The sequence below is a fragment of the Phasianus colchicus genome, chromosome 1, assembly GCF_987193195.1.
Source record: "Phasianus colchicus chromosome 1, bPhaCol1.hap1.1, whole genome shotgun sequence".
In the NCBI taxonomy this organism is placed as follows: Eukaryota; Metazoa; Chordata; class Aves; order Galliformes; family Phasianidae; genus Phasianus; species Phasianus colchicus.
The window spans coordinates 68,903,662-68,928,515 of record NC_143436.1 but is presented as its reverse complement, the minus strand read 5'-3'; the positions used below and the strand labels follow the sequence as shown (position 1 = coordinate 68,928,515).

General features: G+C 40.8%; 1 protein-coding gene across 5 annotated transcripts in view; it reads left to right on the top strand.

Moving 5' to 3' along the window:
* ITPR2 (inositol 1,4,5-trisphosphate receptor type 2) overlaps positions 1 to 24,854 on the top strand; it is a 263,254-nt gene that overhangs the window by 7,813 nt on the left and 230,587 nt on the right. For all 5 annotated transcript variants that reach the window (XM_090146695.1, XM_031597173.2, XM_090146688.1 and 2 more), the window contains exon 2: positions 22,090 to 22,160. In XM_090146695.1, coding sequence (XP_090002821.1) covers positions 22,090 to 22,160 — 71 coding nt within the window. The remainder of the gene's footprint in view (positions 1 to 22,089; positions 22,161 to 24,854) is intronic.

Here is a 24,854-nt window from a genome sequence, read left to right as displayed (position 1 = left end):
CAAAACAAACCCTGAAACTGGAGCTTTTCATATGAATCACAAAATACAGAAGCTTGTTGTGATCCAACGCTTGGACTTGTTATCTTGATTTTCTTTTAGAGGTTTGTTTGAATTTCAAACAGTTTTTTTTTCTGAGCTTGACATATGTAAGTTAATGAGTGTTGCAGAGGCAGCTGAAAGCATGCAGTTGCAGAATAAGAAAACAGCTGCTGAAACTCACAGTAAGCTTCAGACTTTTACACCAAAGTGCTCACAATTAACAGACAGAAACTCTGCTTATGGGCTTTTCTTTTCTTTACTTGTGCTAGCATTCCTCCCCACCTCTTCGCCTTGCCTAAAGTGCAAGCTGGAGCCCAGCAGGAATGAACCACCAAGGAAACCTGCAGGAAATGTCTCATTTTGCTGTGGGGAGTTTCACCTGGCTCTAGAGCATATCTGCCTGTGAAATTTTGGGTAGTTTTTCAATCTCGAGCTATGCTACTTGGAAAGTTTAACTTGTCAGCTGTAGGGAGCAGCTGTACTGAACATGACAGGTATAGTTTTATCCGAATGCAATATCTGGGATTATTTGTGAAGTCCCAACTCCCAGGGCTCTATGAATTTTGAGCATTCTAAATTTCTATTTAAGCAGAAGTGAATTGTTCTCCCTCGAATGGTGTCACACACACACACACAGAAGATGTGTACGAAGTGTCCCGAGTTTACTAGTAATTTCCTTCTTCTGTCTTTGTCTCAGGGCACACGCTTTGCATGTGGGGGTCTCACTGCACCTGAGATGGAGCGCCGCTTTAGGCGTGACCTTGTTGATCTCGTTTAAAGTTGACTGAACTTGGAGATTTGACAGGGCCTGCAGTTGTTCCAGATAACTGAATCAGTGTGCTTTGCTAAAGTATTCTCAGTCACCTTTTATGCCTGGTTAATATTTTCTTAGTGTTCAGAAAATAAAAAAAAAGCTGTAAACAAAACTAACAGATTGAGTTAAGACTATCAGTTTTGAAAACACTAGGAGCAGATCTTTCTAGTTACGACTGGTGAAAAATGTGAAAATACATCACTAAGTAAGCTCCACTTTTTCTGATCGAAGAATAAAAGTTGTAAGGCTACTTGGTAAGTTAATGTTTTTTCCTTCATTTAAAAAAAATCAAACAACTGTGCCAAGTGGAAAAGGTTAACTGCCTGTTAATAGTATTAACTTTGACATCTTAGGCAATTTCTGGCTTTGTTTATAATTTGCTTCCAAGGTAGCTTTTACTCTTCAGCTTCAGCTTAGTTTGATGTCCTTACCTTGCAATCTGTCACTCATGTTGTCGTGTCCCAGATTGGAAAAACAGGGTGCAGTGAGCTTGACTCTGCAGATAGATGGAAAGTTGAAGCTAAGTGAAGAATTCTGTGAAATTTCATTGCTTTAAAATTGGTATATAGAAGAAGAAATCAGGTTTTCTGATGTAAAAATTAGGTTGGACGATGCCTGTAGTGCTTCACAGACTAAAGACAGAACTTAGTAAATTAAGCTCTGACATTAAACAGGCATTATAAGTATTGAGCTGCTGTAATAAATATTTTGGGTTTTCTTGTTAATGTCACAGCAGAACGTTGAATGTTGCAGTGAATACTGAAAATTTAAACTTCAAATGAAATTTTCAGGTATCTTTGTATACAGGATTACATGTCATTGCTGTCCTAGCATGCTGTTTATAAAGTCTATTAGAATACAGAGAAAAAAAATAGCTTTTAGGTGATAAAAGTACAAAACATACAGAACTTAGTGGTTATTGATTTTTTTATTTTTAAGTGAACAGGTAACAATTCATTTCCATAGGTGTAGTTGACAGTTACAAAATAGGAGCCAAGGTCAATGACAGAAGGCCCTACACCTGAACATCTGTAGGCTTAAAAAAGGCAAATACGTTGTGGAACAATTAATAACAGGATACCAATTGAACAATATCCAAGTTGAGATTTCTGCTTCCCTGGCGACCTCTCTAGCATGACTTGAGGATAAATGAGAATTTGGCCATTAAATCATTTAGAAGCACCGCTTTGCAACCTGGGCAACTGAAGGATTCAGGCTAGAGGTGAGCTTGGTTTACGTGTAGTGATGGCATTGCTTGCAAAAAAAACAAGGTCAGGACCTGGCAGGCATCAAGTCCTGTCTGTATTAACTTTTGTAGTTGAACAGGTTTTTCTGCCAGTGAATGTAAAGACCGATTACTGCAAGATTTATTTATTTTTCCCTATCTAGTAGTACGCAGGACATAGTAAAACATGTAAAGTTCTGTTATACTTCACTGGAAGCAATGTTGCACATTGGGGTGGTGGAGTCAAACTCCTGGCCTTGGGACCATTTCACCTGTCTGTTTCCTTTCTGTGGCAGATTAAACTGTTCACTGTGATTAAGCTCTGCCTCGCACAGTTGTTATACTTCAGTAGGGCTGGAAGAGACACAGTGCTGGTCTGGATTTTCCCCTGTAGATCTGCAGTGTTTTTAAAGGGTATCGTTGTAATAAGAGATGGGGCACAAGCAGAGGAATGACTTACACAAGGTTGTTAACAAATTGTCATGTATAACACAAAACTTCAAGTTCTGGGTTGCCACTCTGTTTTATAAATGTTGATCTGGTAAGATATTCAATGCTAAATTGCTTTTTGTTTGTTTGTTTGTTTGCTTATCTCATGGTAAACCTTGGAGAAAGCCAGCTGTGACAAAACTGATTGGTTCATTACTGTTTCCATGTGTCAAACTTTTTAAAGTATGTATCTAAAAACTCAGAATGAGCTTTATCACATGACAAAATTGTGAATTAAAAAGAGTTTTACACTTGTTGGCGTTATTGTTGTGCCTCATATGTTGGGTGCAGCCTCACTGAAACTAGTGAGTATAATTCCTGCTCTTCATTTGGCATTGAATTATGACATAAAATCCTCCTCCTTTATGGAACGACATAGCTGAAGCAATAGAAGTCATCATCCAAAGCACGTATACTCAGTAACAGCTGAGTAAAAGCTGAGTTTTGTGACCCTAGAAGCTTGGTCAATGCTTTTCATGGAAAGAAATTCAACACTGATTGGGCAGACTATATATGCCCAAGTGCATAGAACTGCAAAGAACAAGAATAAAAACTCAGTTATAGGAAAAGAATGCCTGCTACATTGTCCCAAGGAAAATGAAAATGAGTGCAATTGAGCACTGTCCTCTCTAAAAACTGTAGTCAAAGAAACTTCTACTGTTTGATTTCTTCTGTGTCCAAGAAAACAAGAATCTATTAAAAAAAAAAAATCATGAATAAATGGTAGTGAATAAATGATCAAGAAAATACTTGACAGCATCTCAGATTTTTTCTTTAGAGTTCAGTAGTCAGTAAGTCTTGTGGACTTTAGAAGTGATGTTGCAGATAATTTTTGGTTACTGTAGTAATGCCATTTCCAAGGTGAAATGAGATGATGTGCCTATCCAAATGAACTCTTTGGAGGCTAGCTGCAGATACTGCCTTAGGCAGAAGATCAAAGGATTGGTTATTTCAAGGAATGAGATTGCTGAGAAAGAAATTACCTTCCCATAATTTGCAAAACCTTCCGAATAAGATGCAAAACTCCCTGAATCATCTGCGTGAAGAATGTGTTTGGCTTCCTGGAATGGACTTCAGCCAGAAACTTCCCAAGGAGAATTTGGGGAAGTAATTGGCTCTTGCAATTGTCTTAAAGTGTAACTTCCTCTCACAGCAGCAAGATCAAGTTTTCTAGTCTCATCAGGCAGGTGCAGAGTTTAGAAGTGAGACAGTACATAGGAGGTGGGGAAAAATGAATGACTGGTACCATCGTTGCATGGTTACGTTATTTCAGACATTGTATCGTGTCTTTGGAAATGCTGGAGTTGAGGGGCTGCAGAAGTCAAAGCTGATGTGAAAAAAATGTATTATTTGGTGATGTGTAAGCAGGATGTGGAAAATGGTGCAGGAAATGTGATGTTTGCATGATAGATAAGAGAGAGCCCTGGTGCCAAATCTTCTTGTGGCATCAATGGAGTGTGTTGTTGAAGAGCCTAGCTTTCTTTCTGCCAAAGAATTGAGAGTTGGCTTTAGGATGATAGTTACATTTGGTATAGTCACCACTTACCCCAGGAAGTGGCCTGACAATTGCGAAATCAGGCACCAAAGAAAACTGGAAATTGAAGAAACCTTTCCACATGATTTTTGTATGGTCAAGAGTAAGCCTATAGATCAAAGGGAAATTTAAAATTCAAAGTATTTCAATAAGTCTTTGAGATTGTAGCCTTGCATGAAACATGCCCTGCAGTGGATGAGATCACTGAATTGTACTTCTGAAGTTTTATTTCAATATAAAGCAAATCTCTTTAAAATAAAGAAATTTTGGGGCAGTGAGGACTGTGCGTAGAACCAAACGCTGAACTGGAAACATTAAAGCCTGATTGGTAATGTAAACATCTCCTGGACACATTTTTACATGAAAATATACAGAGGCTGAGAATTGTCTGGAGAGTAGTGAGACACAGTGAATTAGGGAGAATTCAGTCTTAATTGCATTCTGTGTCTCATTTTTGTGTGGAGTTAAGATATGGTGTGTGATAATGGTCTAACTTGTAGTGACAAGCACATGAACTAAAGAGACCAAGCTCATGTTCATATGTAAGAAAGATTTCCAGTAGTGTGGGGTGAAAAAAAAAAACATTTTTCAGTAGCTACTTTTCATCTCATTATCCCAGTTTAGCAGAGGATATACAAGATCTAGAGGTGTTTTATCACTTTAGTAAATAACAACTGAAAATGTCTGGACAGCTCTTCTTTCCAAACATTTCAGTCCTCTCAGTATGCTGAAACAATTAGAATCCCAGACTTGCTTGGGTGATGAAATGTCTTCAGGTATCAGCCATTGGAGTGGTCCCTGAGTTTTTGCTGTGGGAATCTGGGCTGGTGCTTGATGATACCTGCTGAGAGAGCTCTGGAATTTCTGCATTCTGCCTATTTCTGCTGAAGAATGGGATGCTTTTATGTGATGATAATTTGACAGGTCAGATCCGAGTGCTTGATTTTAAGGATTTAACAAAGGCATTCATTATTCCTATGGAAAAAAACAAACAAAGAGGTACAGTTTTTTCTTCCTCATTTTTGGATCTAGAAAGAATATGGAAGTGCTTTATAAGCTGAACCACAAATATCTTCCAAGAGTTTTTGGTCCTTCTCCTTATGAAGTGGAATGGAATTCATCTGCCAGAGATGCGTTCAGTGCCCTGTGCTCGAAGCTCTTTCTGAATGGTGCTTTCTCCTGGCCTGTGGGCTGTGCAGTCTGAGGTGGTTTGCTGTGGTTCCCGGTTCCCAGCACTTAATCTGCTGTGTCAGTTGTGGAAGAACAGGAAGTTCATTTTGTCCCCGTTACCAAGCTCAGGAGCCCTGAAAGAGCAGTTTGTGCTGGCAAGAACACACTTCAGAGTATCTTTTGCACCACTGACACTGCTCTGACTTTCAGCCAAAGTGCTTGCAGTTTGTGTGGCTGGAGGAAGGGTGCTGAAGTGGAAATCTGCGTGGTAGGGGTCCACACAACTCAGAACAGTTGATAACAAATGATCATCTGCTATCACTGAAGAATCAATCTGATTATGCTTGTTTTCTGCTTCTCAGCTGGCTTGAAAAATTGAGTCTGAATCTCAGAATGCTGATGAACTTTGTTTTCCTGTTAGTATGCAGGGAGGAGGAGATGCTGTGGTTTTGACCCATGTCAGGGGGTTTGTCCAAGGGGCTGATGACTTCAATACACAGCTGCTAGGGGGACCTTCTGGGTAGACAGTGCATTGATGGGACTGAAGATTGCTTGGAAGAAGCTTTCAGGTTCTCTGTATCAGTGTAGATATAAGTGGCCAAAAGGCTTCTGCAGAACCTGAGCTCTCCAAGGAGAGGCAATGGGCAAGGCTCTATTGTAACCCTGCCTGGGCAGCAGCTCTTTGTGCTATGGAGCTGACTGGGCTGGTGTTTACACCTGAAATGGGCACGAGTGACCAGATGAATTTCTGTGTTTCTGGATTTCTGGTTTATACCAAAGCAATTGCTTTCAAATGTTCTTGTCCAGAAGAGATTGCTGGGGGCCGCTGAGAAGTCTTACTTTAGTTCTGCCGTCTTGGTGCAGTGAGAGCAGGGGGAAGTGGGAATTTGTAGCAGCTGATCAGTTCTCTTCCAGGTGATGAACATCAGCTGCTGTCTGCTGCTTTGCATTGCCTGAAGGGATCAGAAGCGAACCTGATCCAAATGCCAGTTGAAAGTTCATCCCATAGCTCTGACAAAGTCTGTGTAAAGTTAGTTGGTAGTAGCTAGCTTAATTTCAATAAGTACTGTGATACCTTTTTCTGATTTCAGGTCAACAAATTAGATACAGACATTTATATTAACACACAGCTTTATGTACAAACAAATAACTGTTCTCCACTCTCACTTCTTAGATCAAAAAATTAACCCCGAAAGATAAAAATAAACAAAAATATGTTTGAAGATCTCTTTGGAATGAGGATTAGAAAAAAGAAACAACAGAGGTTCAAGCTTGTTTCCAGCTCACAGAATTGCTGGTGCAAAGCTGCAGCCCAACATGGTGAACTGCACGCCATGAGGTGCAGGAGCAATTTGCACTCCTTTTAAGTTGCCAAAGTAATAAGCAACAGCATACGTTCAGAGAAATAATCCTCATCTCCACTTCCATTTCTTGAAGAAAGATTATTCATTTAGGTTTAACTAATATCTGTTTATATGCACAGTTAACAGCTCTGTTAACTCCAGTGTCTTATTTAGGGTGTTGTACCAGTGGAAGGATTTGGGTGTGAGTAAACTGTGATATCAGAGACTGTCTTGGCTGCTTGGGGAATGGTTTTTCAAAGCACTGAGCCTGTGGATATGCTTTTATTCTGCAAGCTGTTTTTTATCGGTGGCAACGTGTTACTGTTCACCATCATAACAGTTTATGTGAGTGCTTCTTAGCTCTCTCCAAGCAATATGAGTTCATATACTTAAACAATTTAGTGGATGATTTGTGCTAGCTGAGTCTACTGTTGCTTGGAGACCGTCAGCCTCTGAAAGGTTGTAACCTGAAATGAATGAACAAGCCTGATGTTTACTTTTGCCCGTTCCTGCATTTGGGTCAGCTTAGTCCTTTTATTGAATGTTGTGATGTATGAGTATCACTCAAAAAAGTGTCAGCCATCACCTAAGCCGATGCCATTTTGTTTCTGTGTGTCAAATTGGAAAATAATAAAGCTCTGTTTCAGAGAGTTACGTGGGGCAAGACTGTCAGCTGCATTTCCCAGTGAAAGAAAAAGCTTGAGCCCAGCAGGTCTGTCGTAGCAGAAGGCCAGACTCTGTGCTGCTCAGGCTGAAGCATCTCAATGTCCTCATAAAAGGAAGCGTTAATCAAAATATAGCAGACAAGTTGTTTATGTGAATGGTTGAGATTATCCCAGACAATGCAGCGCTGTTTGACTTGGAGAAAGAACTGTATAACCGTACACAAAGCTGCACTGTAAAGATAGTTGCTTGGCTTAGTGATTGTGTAATGAAATCTGGAAAGGTGATAAAAACGGAGCTGATTTGGGGTGGGGTGATGTACTATCTCTTCAGATCAGTTTATAGCTGAGTATTTGATTTTTATTATGCACGAATGAATAGAGAATTGTAGCTAAGGCAGCGAGCAGGTTTTTAATCTTAATGTACCAGGCAGTGAGTTAACTTGTGATAATGTGTAGCAATCCAGGAGGCTTGTGGAGCGATAAGGAAAAGGTTAGAATGGTTTTTCTCTGCTGAATATCATTGCACAATGTTAGATTGAGTTTAACAGGGCTTTTTAAACAGGAGTTGTGTACACCAATTAGTTTGTATAACTTGAAACTAGATTTGAACTTTGTTATGCTCTTTTGTCCAGGTTACCCTTGCAGGGAAAGTGTCCAGCAGCAGGGTGGCATTGCTGCTACTATTCAAAGACATTGTTGGAGCCAGGATGGCATGGATTGCACCATTTTTAAGGTTGTCATTAAGGAGACCTTAGGGTCTTAGGCTTGCCTGCAATTACCTGCAACACTGTCCATCTATAGGAAGAGATGGAATGTACAGTGTATCCTGAAAGGTGCAACAAGTCCCTCTGGGAATGGCCACTAGAATGTGTCACACTTAATTATTTATTCCACCGAAAGATAGTAAAGAGTGGCCCTAGGTAACTGACATCTTTGAAGAAGGAAGTGGATAGGATTTTAGTGCATGCCTCCATGGTCCCTATCACACTGAGTGAGGGTCGTTATACTCAGAGAATAGCCTTGTTTGTAGGAGTCGTGCACAGATCCTCATGAGAAGAGGGAGCTTGGAAGAGATTATCTTGCAACAGTTTGTTGAGTTGAAAGCTGATGGTAACAAAAGCCAGTGATAATGGCTGCTTACTGTCACCCACTTTGTTCCGACCTTACTTCACATTCCTATGGGTGCTGCGTAGTCTTTGGCAAACCAGTTTATTTTCTTTCTTCTCCCATCGCTGTTAATATTATTTACCTCCTTTCCCTTCACTGCAGAACGTGATGGACTTGCTTAGCAGGGCCAGCCAAGAAATTTCCCGTGCTTTCCTGCAGGTTGCAGCTCAGGACTCTTTCCTGGGGTGCTGTCAAGCTTGTCCTGGCTTCCATCCCCTGCCATGCCTCCTGCTGGCAGGGCTCACGCAGCCACTGCCTGCCTGCTGTTGTGACAGGTTACGATGGTGAATGGAGAAAAGGAAATGTTTTTTTTTTTTTTCCCCGCATATACAATGAAAGGAAGCACTGCAGTAAACCAAGTGATGTAAAAAAGCCTTCCCGGTACATTACTTTGTAGCACCTTTTCATCCTGTTCCACTGCTCCAAAGCCCTCAGTGGTCTGTTGTGGACTGGCAGGCTGAGCTTGCTCCTCTGACAGGCTGAGCGTGCCATTGCTGGTTGCTTGGGCTCCCTTGGGCAGTCAGATGAGGCAGCTCGCTGTTGGACTGTACCACCAAGGTGTGGTACCTGCCTGGTACTCCTCTATGTACTGTGGTTGCAGCAGAGCGAAGTGTGGTGGAGCTCCTTGGCTTTCTCATCTGCCATTGTGGAGGACACAGAGTGGCCTTGATTCATCACGCCATGGGGAGGAAGGGCATTTCTGCCCTAGGTTTGGGCAAGAGAAGGGAAGCACTTGAATGTTTGGGTACAGTAGGGAGCAGTGCTGTTTCATTGCTGATGTGGTGAAAGGGATAATAAAAGTGTCCAAAAGTGAGGTAAAAGACAAGGCCGGTGGTGGGGTGGAGAGGAAATACTTGGAGATGTCTGCAGTGTTTCCTGTTTGTTTCTGAAAATTATGAGTCAGATCCCCCACAAACTGAAGAGATCGGTTTGAAAAATCATGAGGTTTAAAAGTAATTGTGGATTTGTTCTCTTGGTATTCTGGTTTCGAACCTGAATGCCTGATGGCCATTCTTCATATTTCTCAGCACAGCAGTGACAGCAAGAAACACGTGTTCTTTTCTTGTTCAGTGAAAGTAGAGATATGTGTGTATATATATATATATTCATACAGCATCGAGCTATAAACTATTAGAAGAGATAAAGAGACCAAGACTTGGAATAAAATGTATGCTATCTTCTTAGTTTTTCTAGAATGGTTGCCTTAAAAACATTCGTAACATGACTTAGTTGTAACCCTACAGCTGATTTCTCTTTGGTTTATGATGTATATGTTTTGGCATAGGAGTGAGAAGGTGCATCATTGCATGCTTGGATTGTGCTTTAGAATAACAGCGCTTTGAGGTCTGTTCCAAAATGAAACATGTTCCTTGTCCTGGAGCTTCCCCAGATAAAATGTGGCTTGCATCATTAAAAATGTGGATTTTGTAGGATCATAATGTAGGTATTAAGAAATGTTTGCACAGCAGAAATACACTTAAAAGGCAAAACAAAGTGGATTCCATTCTTCCACTGGCTGTATCACTGAAGTGTAGGCTTTTGTAGAAGATGTGGTTTATTTGCCTGCCACTTAATTCCTGGTTCTTGTGTGTAAGCAATCCAGAACTCCAGTTCTCCAAGCAGAAAGCGATTACTTGCAGGCATTTTTCTTCTGTTATGGTGTCAGAATAAACTGTATGAAGAGACCTTGAAACGCTTTGGTTCAGCTGAAAAGAATGCTGCAAAACTGGAGGGCCTTCCAGTAAAAGGCCAAATTCACGTCTTTGTAACAAAGCTTGTTGTTAAGACACACCTCAGGAGGTGATATAACATTTGGACAACTGACAGCATAGCCTGCGAGTCAGCTTTGTTCAGCGCTCAGCAGTCGCTGCTCTGATGTTTATGTGCTGACAAAAATGCTGTCCCTGATCAGTGAAATATTGTTGGCTCTGAGAGCACAAGTGGAAACTCTGGGTCCATGAGTTGGGTCCAAGAATGAGACCATTTTCCAAAAACCTTCCTGCTGCATCAGTATTAATAAATTAACATGAGCTCACAGGTATCTGTAGCAGTGACCTGCCAGCATGGCTCACGGCATGATCTTGACATGTGTACTCATGCTGTCACCAAGACCTGTATGGGAGCAGGGACTAGAGGGCTCCTGGAAGCTTGTGGAGAGTGTGACCACCCCACCTCCTCTTCAGCATGCTGGTATAGATGTGGGCTTTCCTGTGCCACTTAGCCTCAGAGCCTGGGAACGTTCTTGGGTGTGTTTGATTTGTTATTGTAAGGATAGCCTTGCTGCGTTGAAGCCAAAATGGATGCCTGCTCACATTGAGGTCAATTTGAGAAAGGACCAAAGCATTTCTGAGGCAGGTATCTGCTTATTATGGCATTTTTCCATATTAAAAAACTAGTTATGAAAGATTCTCATGACCAGCACTGCAATACACTTTTCCACCTTTGCCTTCAATACCTGCAGATCTCCACAGAAATTGCTGTCTTGCCATCTTATTTATGGCTGCCATTTCTTGCCTCTCCCACTTCCCAGCTGCTTCACCATATGGAAGGAGCATTTCCTGCCACTTCCTCTATAGGTTGCTACTCCACACTGCTGCCTGTAACTTCTCTTAAGCGAGCAGGTACAGGTTGGGTGTAGGTGTGGCAAAACGCTTCGAGAGCTGCTCCCAGCTACTGGGAAAGCAGCTCTGAAATAATCTGGAACAGCTCCCAAAATGATCTGTCCCAGTGGGAAACTGGTTCCACTTAGTTTAAAAACAAGTAAAAGTAACTGTAATTTTCCAGCTGTTTTTTGTTTGGAAGTCTTGTTTGTTTGTTTGTTTTGTGCCAAAGAAACAGAAAAGCAAAGAGAAATCTGCAGGAGTACCTGGCCCAGCTGCAAAGATTTGTAAACATTTATCATTGCAAAATGAAAATTTAAAAAAACACCCTTTTGTTTAGAAAATTGGAACACGTGTTGATGTAAAGTGTTCTCTTATGCTTTAATAGCTTTGCATAATTCTCATTAACATCAATGAGAGCTGGACAGATATCAAAGAATGAACAGACCTCTTTCAGACAGATCTTGTGAGCCAAGTCCTCATCCCTGCAGGCAGAAGTCAGTGCTGAAACCAGCAGTGGGATTCTGGGAGCTGAATTACCTACTGAATTACCTCGTGGCTCTAACACTTCAACTGTGAGCTGTGTTCTTTTGTCTGAAAAAAAACTGATCTATGGTGTGCTTCCAGAGCACTGCTTTCTCAGTAAGGTTGTGCCTGGGCAAGGTTTGTGTCCTGGTGTCAAGCTCAGATTTATTCCCAAAAGTAATGGCACGAGTCCTGGGGTGTAATGATGGCAGCACAATAGTGCTCATCTGCAATGAGGAGAGGCCTTGGGACAGCTGAGCCATGACACACCGAAGAACAAATATTAAAAGTACTGGGACAGATGCCTTGTTGCTGTCAAATAGTGCTGTTGACTGACTTCCATGGAATTACATGTTTGTGCTAGCTCTGGACTTGTCACTACCTGAAGGCCTCTGAAATCAAGTAGATCCTTCTTTGGTTCCTGACATGTAACCAAGTTTGGAAAATGGGGCTTTGGTCAGCATTTTGATACAGAAATGTTTTACACACACAGTTTTATGAAATGACAGGGTTATTACTCTTATGCTACAAAATGAAAAAAACATGTCTAGGACCTAGATTCCTGGTTGTGTTTGCATGTGTGTGTTTTGTGTATTTACATATATAGAGTAAAACATAAATACATATATTATTGTCACAAAAATTGCTGAGCTGTGTAGCATTTGAGAATGGCTTCTTTAGTTAAACAGCGATATTTTTACATCAGAGTATTTCATCCAAATACGAGCGTCCTAATTCTCTCCCTTTGCTTCTTCACTCTTTATATAACGAGTTGCCTTTCTGATGTGTAGGTGTGAATACCTTAATTACCATTTTCAGTGACGAAGTTATTTTTTTGATCACTTGACTGATGTTGGCACTTCTCAACAGTATTTTTCTGAGTAAACCTTTCTATTTCATTAAATAGCATTAACCATGGCAAATTCAACCTTTGTGCTTCCTTCCATTAGCACGTGGTTCTTCAAATAGACCTTTCAAGTGGGTGCTCACAGATGTGTACTGCAGCTGTAGACAGTGCTGAATAAAAAGCATGAATTCTTCTGTTATGAGTTGAATGCAGAATTTCTGTTGATATGATTCTTTTATTTTATTTTTATTTGCTGCCTGGGGCTGAACAGCTAACCTTTCAACAAGTTCTGCATGCCTGCCTGCTTTTGAGACCAGATACGTCGTTAATAGGAGCTCTTTCTGAAATCACTTACGTACTGTAGAGATGTAAGTCACTTGGCATGACATGGGCTAATTTGTGAATTACATGCCTAAAATTCATGTAAAGACGTAAGTTTGCCTACTTCTGAAAATCCTATTACTAATTAGTGGTCATCACAGTGTCAGTGCTTCTAATGCGTGCTTTGTCAACACACGTCATACTTTTGCTTCAGCCATGCTTTTTTTATATTGAGAGGGCTGAGCTGCAGACGTGTTTTGGGTAATTATAATGTCTAAACAAGTGGAGTTAAAACCGTTTGTTTAAGTAGCTCTTAAGCTACTTTACATAGCACCCTGTTTGTATTGGGCCAAATCCTGAACTCATTACAATTTTGCATTTGGTATGTTGCTAGTAGGAGTAAAGATTAAGTAAAAGAGCCACCGAAGTTTGATCAAATTTAAAAAGTCTGGTGAAGGATGTTTTGGATGCTCCTAAAAGAAGTAAAGGGAATGTTTGGAGATTCTCATGGATGTTTGTGGTATGTGGCCTCTACCCAGAAGAACATGAATATAAAGCCTAGTTTAGGCTGTATATGTACACTTTATGTGGGATAATACCTCAGACATGCTGTAGATCAGCTGATGAGCAGATGACTTTTTTGGATTTGCTTATAATGTTCCACTTTCTCAAGTCTTCTCTTGAAATGATCACATTTTCAGTGTTAACAAAATTTTAATTGTACAGCTCTCTTTACCGTCTTTATTTTGTGCGTAATTAACTAAGATGGTCCCTCATAAATGTCCTAGCTGAGCAAGCTTAATTGAAACTGAAAGATTTTTCTCTTTTGTTCCCACCACACATTGGTGATTTGGAGTCTTAGAAACAATCTGTATCACAAGCAGCAAATAGGCAAGAGGGAGAAAGAGTCTGTGTCCAGAAGGTGCTTCATTCTTCTATTCTGCATGTCCATGCTAGAAAAGGTTGATATTGCCCTCTGGAGCTGCCTGTCTTCTCGTCTTCTCCTTGCTGGTTCTGAGGCCTCATTTTGACAACAGCAAATAAGGATGCTTTGTACCGCTAAAAAGTACCCAAGGAAATGCCTAGTTCCTTGGCAAGGTAAGTATGCCCCAGTTAAGTTCAGTGCCATTTTCCTTGTGCTTAAATGACTTGCCTATTATGCTGGCTAAGAAAGTGGCAGAATTGAGACTAAAATCTAGGAATCATGTTTCCTCCCCTGCACTGCAACCTCCAAGTTGCACTGTGTTCTATTGTTACCAATTATTTTAATTGTTACCAATTATTTTAACTCTATTGTTATTTATTTTAATTTACACAATGTTTTAAAAATAAATATAGCTATAAAATGGACAAACGAATTCTACTGCATGGGTTTCTGAAGCCTTTACAATCTAAGGGCAAGACTGGATATAATACAATACAAAAGAATAACAAAGTGACATTCAGGATTTATAGCTGCAGTACTTAATTGAACAGGCAAAACTTTTTTCCCCTCTAACATGTAAGCCTGCAGGTACAGTTATGAGGATATATCAGATAAGGAAAAAAACTTTATGGCTGCTTGTTAGTGCAGTTGTTAATGCAGCTTTGGCATTGCCTGCTTGCATGCTGTTGTTCCATTTCCCAGTATGTTCTTGGTGCCATTCTTTGTGCCCTCTGTCTCCTTGGTGTTTGTTAGTACAACCCTGAGTAACCAACACAAGCATGTTCCAGCATGGTAGGAATGGCTAAGTGTTCCTGTCTGTGCAACTGGCATAAAATGCACCCATATTCTTGTTTTATACGAAGGATGGCTTGTGGTGGAGTTTATTAGCTGTTTGAAATATTTTAGGTATATAGAAGATTTTTTTTGATTGATAGTTTTCCCAGAGTTGGGGTGTTTATTTAATAGCTTCTTTCAACCTGTGGCTTGTGCTTGTACTAACTAAGGTTTGTTCCCAAAAAGAAGAGTAAACTTACGGAAGTTAGAGGCAAGCAAGAGTCAGACTTTTTACTCTCTCTGTGCTGCTGTGCTTCACTGGCATGTTGTGCATTTATTGTGTAAATATTGTGTATGGTGATTGAGAGGAATTTTTAACGTGCTGTCTTCCCAAATGGTACAGGAGCTTAATAGCCCCACTCTAAGTGTAAGGGAGATAGAGTCTCCCTTGTTGAAAGGTTAGCTGTTCAGCCCCAGGCAGCAAAATAAAAATTAAAAAAAAAAAATCATATCAACAGAAATTCTGCATTCAACTCATAACAGAAGAATTCGTGCTTTTTATTCAGCACTGTATACAGCTGCAATACACGTCTGTGAGAATGGTTTGGGTTGGAAGGGACTGCAAGGATCATCAAGTTCCAAATCCCCTGCCACAGGCTGGGCCACCAACTTCCAGATCAGATACCAGACTAGAATCCTTTTTGCTTTTCGGTGCCATTTGGGGTTAATGTAGGAGAACCTGAAAGATTGCAGATACGAAGAGGATGAAAAATCAAGCTTTGGACAGGAAGGAAACAGGAAAAAGGACAAATTTCATCCAGTGGAGCTAAATCATAAAGCTGTAAATCATTTGAATCAGGATTGGTCGTCAGAAAAGAAGTATGAACTCACGTCTTGGGAAGGGTGAGGTATAATAACTCCAGAGTTTTGGCAGGAGGCTGCTTGAGGCAAGCAAGAAGTGGGCTGACCCAGATGCTTGATAAGAGAAGAAATGAAATGAAAAGTGGGTGGATCTGGCAAAGAACTGGGTGGACTTGATTGTTTTGGCACTTGGGTATTTGATGCTTGATTTCCAGGGCAGCAAAATTTTAATAACCTATTGTTTGTTATTGTTTGGCTCTTTAGTAGTATGACTAGCACCTCTCTTCCTGAGTGGGTACTGCATGCTGGCATGTGGGGAGCGCAGAAGAGGCATTGTGGGTGAGAGCTGCAGTTGGGAAGGGGAGAAGTGCTTTGAGAGGGAGGTGTTGCAGAGGAGGATTTCTGGTATGGAGGTGGTGTGTGCAAAGGGACGGCTGTGGAGCAGAGGAAGGGGAGGCTTTGAGGACTGCTTCTTCGCTCATGAAAGGGTTTTTTGAGATCAGATCTTTGGGACGTAGCCTCAGCATGATTTGTGAGCTGATGCTGAACAAAGGTTGGCCTTGGCTCCACTGGCAATTAAAATGTCCAGCTCCACTAGCAATTAAAATGTCCAGCTTCTCTTGCTGACGTCTGTTGTCAACGTTGTCCCCTGTTCTTGCTGCTGAGAAAATCAGTGAAATGATAATGTAACAGGAACTATGAAAGTAAAAGCTGAACAACCAGAGAGGAAGTGTTTTCAGCCTAAAATACTCTGCTTTGTTTGTTAGAGGGATAAAATACTCTACGTATGTAAAGCGCCAAGCTTAGTTCCACACATCCCTATGTGTTAACATTAGTTAGACATCAGTAGTGCTCTTGTGCTTTTTGACAAGTTAGGCACACATAAACCTAGGGTTATTACATGTATGAGAGTGTATAGGATAGTGGTTTTTGTCCTCTCTTGTGTGTAATTTTCAGTTACTAAGTACTTAGTAATAGCAGCCCTGAAACATGGAGGTCTCTTTGTTGGTAGAAAGAGACAAAATAACTTTCTGAGCAGTATTTTTTAAATTGAAGGCACAACTCTACAGAGGCAGGTTAAATGAATGTAGGTTACGTGGCTGCTGTCGCAGACAATCTAAAAGACACCTAACATTATGAAGTCTATCATCGCCACATTTCTAGCATAGTATCTTTTTTCTTACATTTGTCTTTTGTTTTACCAGAATGTGATTGTATCCCAGTAGTAATTTTAAAATAACTCGTCACTGTGAAAAATTTTTCTAGGAATGTTGCTGTATGGCGTTCCTTGACCCTTATGCTACAGCAGCAAGCTCCTGGGAACTTGTGGTATGTTCACCTTTAGCCTGTGTGAGGTAATCCGAACGGCTCGTCCAGCATATATGATTCATACCTATAAACTGGGCATGTCCAACCTGCAGCCCACAGGCTGCATGCAACCCAGCACAGCTAGCAATGCAGCCGCCCCCTACCCTGCACTGTTCCCTGTGAAGTAGCCCCAGGCACGTGCCCATCACTCAGCAACAGCCAAACCATCAGTGCACTGTTAATGCTGTGTGACTGAAAGCAGGGCTGTGCAGTGCTGACTCTAGTGATGCTACATAACTGTGTGCATTTTGATACGTTGGCTGTACATAGTCCTGTGAACAGTGAAGAATACATAGCCGTGCTTTCCATTTTGATGAAGGAGTTTGAGAATAGGTTTCAAGATTGCAAAAAAAAAAAAAAAAAAAAAAATCATCAATTTATGTTTATGTGAGACCATTTTCAGTTGATAGAAATACATTACCTGCAAATTTTCAAATGGAGCATATAGAGTTGCAATCAGACATGCATCTCAAAAAATTGATCATGTCTCTTAACCAGATTTTCAAAATCCCCACCTTACCAGAGAAGTAACCTTTGCTTCACGATTATGCCTTATTCATGTCACCACTTTTTGGCAGTACGTACATGTCAAGGATGAAGCACAGGAAGAGTGAAATTTCATCAAAAATTTCTGAGGATCACCTTGAGTATTGCAACCACTGTCATTGAACCAGCCTGATGCGTTGGTTTCACAAAAACAAGGTCACACATCCCAGTTGTATGGTTTTGTTCCTCTTCTATTTTTTTTAACGTTTTAAGAAGAATATTAAAAATCAAAATGTTTAGTTACTTATATATTAATGGTATTTTATATTTTACAAGGGCGTCTCCAAAATTAATGCCTCCTGTTTCATGATGTTGGCCCACAACGTCAGAAGTGGATGTTGGTAGTATGATGATAGAGGTTGTGCTTTCCCACCAGCATTCCATTGCATTTTGTTGCTGTGTGACATATGGTAGCAGAGGGGCAGTCTGACAAAATGGAATCTGACAAGAAGCGTCCATGAAGCAAAAGGGTGTAATTCAGTTTCTCCTTGTGGAAGAAATGGTGCCCATTGACATCCATTGATGCTCGCTGAACATTAATGGAGACCAGCAGTGGCTGTGAGCACAGGGAGGCAGTAGGTGGTGTATTGAAGCACTGGTAACAGTGACAGTGGGTCATCTCCGCTGATGCAGATTTTTATGACAGTGCATAGGTAATGGCAGTGACTGTGTTGAAAAAGAGTGTTTTGTAGCTGAGAATTTGCTCAATCAAATAGTGGTCTTGTGCTTTTTGTATCTGGTGTAGTTTCCATGGAAATAAGTAGGAGGCATTCATTTTGGAATAACTCTAGACAATTCCTCTTCACTCTGCAGCTCAGGCAATTCAACAGGTTGAACATCCATGCTATAAACATTATCTATCAATATTTTCTGCCAACATACCTGCCTTATCAGTTATAGCTCTTCCCTGTAGTCCTCCCATCAGTGAATTCTTCCTCTTCTTTCCCTGAATACACATTGAGACCCACTGGTTGTCCACATACGTTCTGCTTTTTTCTTTCAGTGAAAGTCCCTAGAAAGGTTGCTGCCGTTTCAAACAGTGGGAATTACCCCAAGTCGTTGTTTTCCTGTTTCCCAGCAGTGCCCAGGGAGTGGAGTAATCATAGAAGCTATATGAGAAGTTTGAAGCTGGTTTTAGGCAAGTTCTGAATGCAAGTAATGAACAGCATTAGGATCCTGTCCTCTTATTGCTGAAACACCACCAATAGGACAGATGGTATGTTTAAAACTGCTTGTAAATATGAACTCCATCTTACAGGTGGAGTTCATTGCTGCTAGATATTGTTAAATTGAATGCATATAGACATGTTTGGGTTTACATGTGAAGAGATGGGGCAGATTTAACCACACTAGGTGAAGGGAGAGGAAGATGTCTGTAGAACTGCATAAAGATTGGAGCTTTGCTTCAGACTGTACAGCGTGCTTACCTTGGCTTATACTGCTTATACTAGCAGCCTGAAAGCTGCTGCTTCTCCACTGAGAAGCAGGCCTTACCTCCCGGACGTAATTTAGATAGCTTTAGTTCTTTTTTAGTGTGACTTTGTACATGCTAGTGTGAGGTCTCACTGACTTCAGTGCCTGTGAGTGGCACAATGAGGAACTGCCCTTACTTCTTCTGAACTGAGCAGAAAAGCTTTTGCTAGCTTCAGTGGGAGAGTGGTTGGGCAGCTAAGACAAGCTGTCCCATGAACGTTGTTAGTTTTAGACCTTAATTCTGCAATTACTGAATACAAAGGCCTGTGCGTAAAGGTCTGTTGCCACAGTTGTCACTGTGACTTCACTGATGATTTATCTGCAGCACCACTGAGCTACTGTACAACTTAATTACCACTGCTCTGCAGCGGTCTCTTGGTGTGCATAAAGCAGATATTTGTTGTGTTCAAAGAAGAACTTGAACAAATAAAGATTATGTTGTACATGTGTAAGGAACTTGTTTGTTGTTTATATGAGGCCAACATGAAAAACTGAAATATATCATGCTATATCTGACAGGTACTAAGTGACAACAGTAGTCCATATCAAGAATTAAACAAATAAACCCCTTAAAGTCTACCAAAGCTTTTTGATAGCACTGTGACTTGAGTATTTGTTTAATAGTTCAGATCACTATTTAAGTTGTGAACACATTTGCTTGTATAATGTAGTAAATTCTTCCTTTATCACTAAAGTCTTTATTTACGCTCTCCAGCCTCCTATGCAAAATAACGAGCAGTGATAGAAGGTGCTGTGCTGTGGTCTGATGGAAGCTGCAGATATCCAGGACCTTTTGTGGTCAAGCCTGTTGTTTGATTTCACCCCTTGGATTGTTTGCTTGTTGTGTGGGTCATTAACTACTGGTTGTTATGTGCATCCACCCAGCAGGCTTCAACTGCTCTCTACCCCTCTTTAAGAAGTGGTATTTGAGGATATCAAGATCTGCAGTCAGGGAAGGTGCTCTGTGTTTGAGGGGCCTTTTTTGCCCCAGTCTGTAGCAGAGGCTGAAGCCCCCACTTTGTGAGCTGCAGAAAACTCAACTATCCCTATGGCACCATAACTAATGCCTCTGAGTACTCTCCAACTCTTCAAAATGCAAACTCCTGGAGTACATTCATTGTATGAAAGTACTGGTGATTAAATTGCAGAAAGACTGCTGTACAGATAAAGCAACAGTTTAGTTTTTCGTCCTGTGTTGCAAGATACTTTGTTAGAAACAAAGGTGCCAGAAGCTGAACAATGGCTCAGGAGATGTTTCATTTCTCTTGTGCGGCTGTTCTGCCCCACATCAATTAATCTCTCTGAGCTGTCATTTCCTGCACATAGGATGGGAGCAGTAGCCATTCCATTCTCCTTTGTCTGCCTTGTCTGATGTCTTTGGTCCCCGATGACCACAGAAGTCATTTATGGTCCTTTGTGCCTTTAGCCAATGCTTAAATGAAAGTGATGAATAATAAGTATTTAATATCTATGTTCTCAGCCTAGGAAGTTCAGCATGCATTTGAATGGTGCAGCTCACCATCTCAGGGGGAGGGCAGAGAGTTTGTTTTTCTCAACACGGACATGATGTTTTGTACGTGGCTTTTGTTACAGCAGTGGAGTGCCTAGGAGCATTTTGCATTTTATCCACTTAGAGTTGTCGCTGGGTACACAAGATGTCACCAAGAAGCACAGGATGTGCCTCATGAGTCACGCCACTTCCCACATACTGTCCTCCATCCTGCCTGTGTTTAAGGGTTAAGCCTCATGGGCTCAGTCAGACAGCCTTGGAGGGATTTTGTAGAGCAGTGAGTACTTGACATTAAAATCCCTTGGTGAGGCATTTTAACATTTATTCTTTTTGAGTCTCCTTTTTTCAAAAAGTTGCCAAAGTTGGTGAAACATTAAATGCAGCTAGATATCGAAGTTACCTCCTGCAAGAGGCTTCAATAGCAGTTCCCAGCAAGCGCTGCCACGAAAATGCCTAATAGGACTGTGGCTGCCATGTGAGGGGTGACTGTAGGAGTGGGTGAGGAGTGGGGCAGTGGAAGGAGAGGCCAAGGCCTGGCTGCTCTCCTGCCTTCTGGCTTCAGTCTTAGTCACTGTCTGCCACTGGCAGACTTGTAAAGCAAATTATGCAGATGTCTGTCAGGAGTGATGAAGGCAGTACTGTTCAGGGCAAGAGGAGTGGAAGAAGTCTTGTCCAGCCCTATTTTTCCTGTGATTGCAGATTTTAGGTGCTGCTTATAGAATGCTTTGGCACATTAGATCATAGACAAAAGGCATCTTGCAGGACTGACTCTTCCTAAATCCCGCAATCCAGGCCTTTCTTTGATTTTACTAAGCCCCATGATATAAGCCTGTGCAAAAAGCACACCTCCATGAGGCCATGGATCCTGTAGATGCCCCTGCTTCTCTATCCTCACAGATACACAGATTTGTCACCAAGTATGTCACAAGAACTGAGCTGACTTCAGACACTTCCAAAATTTTTACTGTCCTGTTAGAGGCACAAAATCCTTGGTTATGCTAGGGAATTGGTCTTGTGTTATAAACCCTTCAGCTTGAGTGAAAGTTGAATGCCTCTGTTTCATAACTGAGATGAACCCAATCTGTGCATATTCTGTCAGTTTCCCACAGAAGATGCTGCTATGACTTGTGTTGCTGAGTGGCAGGGCCGTTCTGTGCCCTTAACCATGAGTAGTTGTTTGAAACAGGCAGTTTGTTTACAAGATACTTCCTGAAGGGAAGCTAAATTTATGCTTAGGAAGTTCTGTGATAAGATAAGCAATTTTTTGTCTTCTAAGTGGGGTTTATAATCTTTTTTAATTGTGTTGTTTATTTAACTTTTAAAATATTGTGAGAAATATGTTTAGTCTGTTATTTATATTTTCAGCTGTGGATTACATAAACACTTATTCATTCTAGAAAAGGAAAATGTGCTCCTCTGAGTTTGGATCAGAGCTGACTCTTGATTTTACATGCCTCTTCTAGAGGAAAAAACCTGGAAATTGTGAAGAAGAATGATTGAAGACTAAAATCTGAGGTGCTCTGTCAGATTCTGTATTCAAATTCTAGCTAAAACAGTGTTATGAAAACAGCAAGCCATTGGTGAACTGCCCTGTATGTCCTGATTGTGTAAGCAGGTTAACTTATAGTCGTGTACCCAAGTGATGGCTGCTTGCTCTGCCTGCCTTTGAAAGGCCTCAGAGCAGATGCAAGAACCTGCAAACAGGGTTAGGGCCAAACTAACCTGTTGGACTTTAAACATCCTTTCTTGTATCTGATACAAACACGACTTCCGTTTTTTGGCTTAAATTGGAAAAATGTATAAACTTCTGTACTGAAGGTATGACTTTTATGTTGGAATTTATGTATACTGCTCTCAAACATGTTTAGTAAGTTATAACTTTTGTATTTTTAGGTTAGTGGATGACAGATGTGTGGTTCAGCCGGATGCAGGTGACCTTGCCAACCCTCCCAAGAAGTTCAGAGGTCAGTAAATGGAATAATTGTTTTTTGTTTTTTGTTTTTTTAATTAATGCACATTCTGACTTTTTGTGCAAAGATGTACCTTACCAGAGAGATGACTTCCCAGAAGTCTTGATGAACATGCTGCTGAAGTTTCAAGCCGGAATGTGAAAGGCCAATTTTGTGAAAGAAATGCCAAGTCAACAAAGTCATCAGGGGCAGATGGAGAACACAGGGAAAGGGACCAACCTGCTTGTGGTCGAAGAACTGATTATTCAGTTTGTCCACAGAGTGCAAATCCCTCACTTTGGGAGCAGCTCCTTGCTCCAGCTCTGCTCTTACTGTAAATGGGAAATAACCTCACGAGGTTCACAACTACTGGAGCTGCTGTTGTATTTTTTTTTTTTTTAGAAGATAACCCAGCATTTTAAGGATTACCCCCAAATATTTTGTCAGCTTTTTATTTTTCTCTTGCTTTTAATTGGGCCTCATTTTTCTCAGGTTTTTTAGACATGAGCTTGTAGATGCAGATAGATAATTCATTCCACTTTTTTACTTGGTGGAAAAAAATAACAAAGTACTGACAACATGCAGTTTCTACTTCTTGAATGCCGAAAATACTCCTGTGGTATTAGAAGTTGTGTTTATGTTTAGGGAAGGAAATACAACCTTTCAGAGTCTTGTTGGTTCTTAATTTAAGTGATAAGATCTAGCTGCACCAAAATGGAGCCTTACTAGCCTGATCCAGACCTCTGTTGGCTTAAATAGACTTTGATTCACACCTGTCACAAGGACAATTTTGATTTGCCTGGTTTACAGCAAGTGAAATAAACATAATGTCCCAGACCATTGCTGATTGTGTCTATTTCAAGAAGTTGCACAGAGATGTTTAACCTTACTTCATTTCTAATATTTATTATACTGTAGATGTATGTGCTATTGTTGCAAAAATGTTGCATGTAAAATATTGAGATACTGAAGCTCTTCTTTTCCAGAGTATTCAAGGTTTAGTTTCCATCATATATTCAGGAAATGTCACCAGCTAGTTCTGGTTCCAGCTGTGAGATTCAGCACATCTGCAGATCTTGGAAACTGGAAATTGAAGAAATGAGAACATGTATTTCTAATGGTTTCTAAGTACATTTCAGTCACTCATACACTATCATGGAATAACTTTACAGCAGAAACGTGGATGGCATCTAGTTCTCCAATGTGACTTTTGTGACTTTCAAGCTACCTAGCTGTGATTTCATCTTACTGTATTTAATTCACAGCTTGAATCCTGCACAAATTTCAGATGGGGATTCTGTGGACAGTAGTTCTGCTTCACCACCTTGGTTTATTCCAAAGCAAAGCATACACAGGTTTCTAGATGAGACAGAAATCATTGAAAAAGATTTGCATGTGACAGTGCAATTGCAGAATGTCTTGAAATGCTTAGAATCGAACAGATGAATAGAGGCTGAAAGGACAACCTTAAATTCTTTATTGTCTAACAGAGTACTTGATTTTATAACGTCAGTAGAGTTCTTTAGTTCTGTTTCCTTGCTTGAAAGGACAAAGAAAGAAAAAGATGATAGCATTCTGTGTTGAGTTTTTCCAAAACACTTGATTTCAACGTCAAAAACGTCTGGGCACTTTGATCCAGAGTGCAGGGTTTTTGAGTTCACAGCACTAATGGCACACCTCTAATAGTGATAATAGTACACATGTATGTATGTAAGTCAGACATCAGAATGGGATGAGACATAGAGAAAACCTACAGCTGTTTTTTGATGTTATGGGAATGCAAAGACTGTTCTCCTGAGTTCCATCCCAGCTTCTTTCAGGAGAATGTTTTCTGTTAGTTGTAAACAGTTTTGGCTCTGTTCCTGGGGCAACCTCTTTCTGTTGCTTTTGTAACACATTTCCTTCTCTCTAGCTTTCCATATTCTTTCTTCTCCCCAGCATCCAAGCTTTCATTTCTTCTAACTCAGCTTTCCACTTCTCAGGACTTCCCTCTTCCCTTTTGCTCCCTGCTCCAAATCTTGTTACTAGCTGCTTCTTTGCGGCTCTTAACTCTCTTTGTGGCTCTTAACTCTCTTTGTCTCCAGCAGCCTCTCAAGTCACTTCTTATCTTTTTCCACCATAGGACATGCCCACACTTGACAGTTTTGAGCTATTGTTGGCATTGTGATAGTATGCGAATCTGGATGAACTGCAGTGCCATCAGGAGTAGCTAAATTAGTGCAAAAGTGAGTTTTATTGCCTTAATAGATGCAACCCACCATGCTGTAACGTCATGGGTATATTTTTAGAGGCCTCATCAAGCATTTAGTAGCATTTTCATGCATGACAAGTGGTGGTTGTGAGAAGGGCTGCAGCAAAGATAAAGCCATAGTTGGTTGCCTTCTCCTTTGTTCTGTAGGTTAAATCCTAATGAACTTGAGTTTTGCTTAGAACACAGTAGAAACTTGATGCCTAACTAGAATTTTGTGCCTGGTACCAAGGACTGCACCTCAAGACTTTTGCTCAACCCAAGCTTTCTTGAGATAGATGACACTCAGCAGTGAGGCTGACATATCTGCAACAGCCTAGATTGGATAGGAGCCCTGAAATGGCAGCATGTGATGAGCATATACAGACCTCCCAAGAGTATGACCTAGTATGACCCAAGAGTATGTGGTGTGACCCAGTCAGTAACAGGACCAGTGCACTTTAACATCTTCATTGACAGTG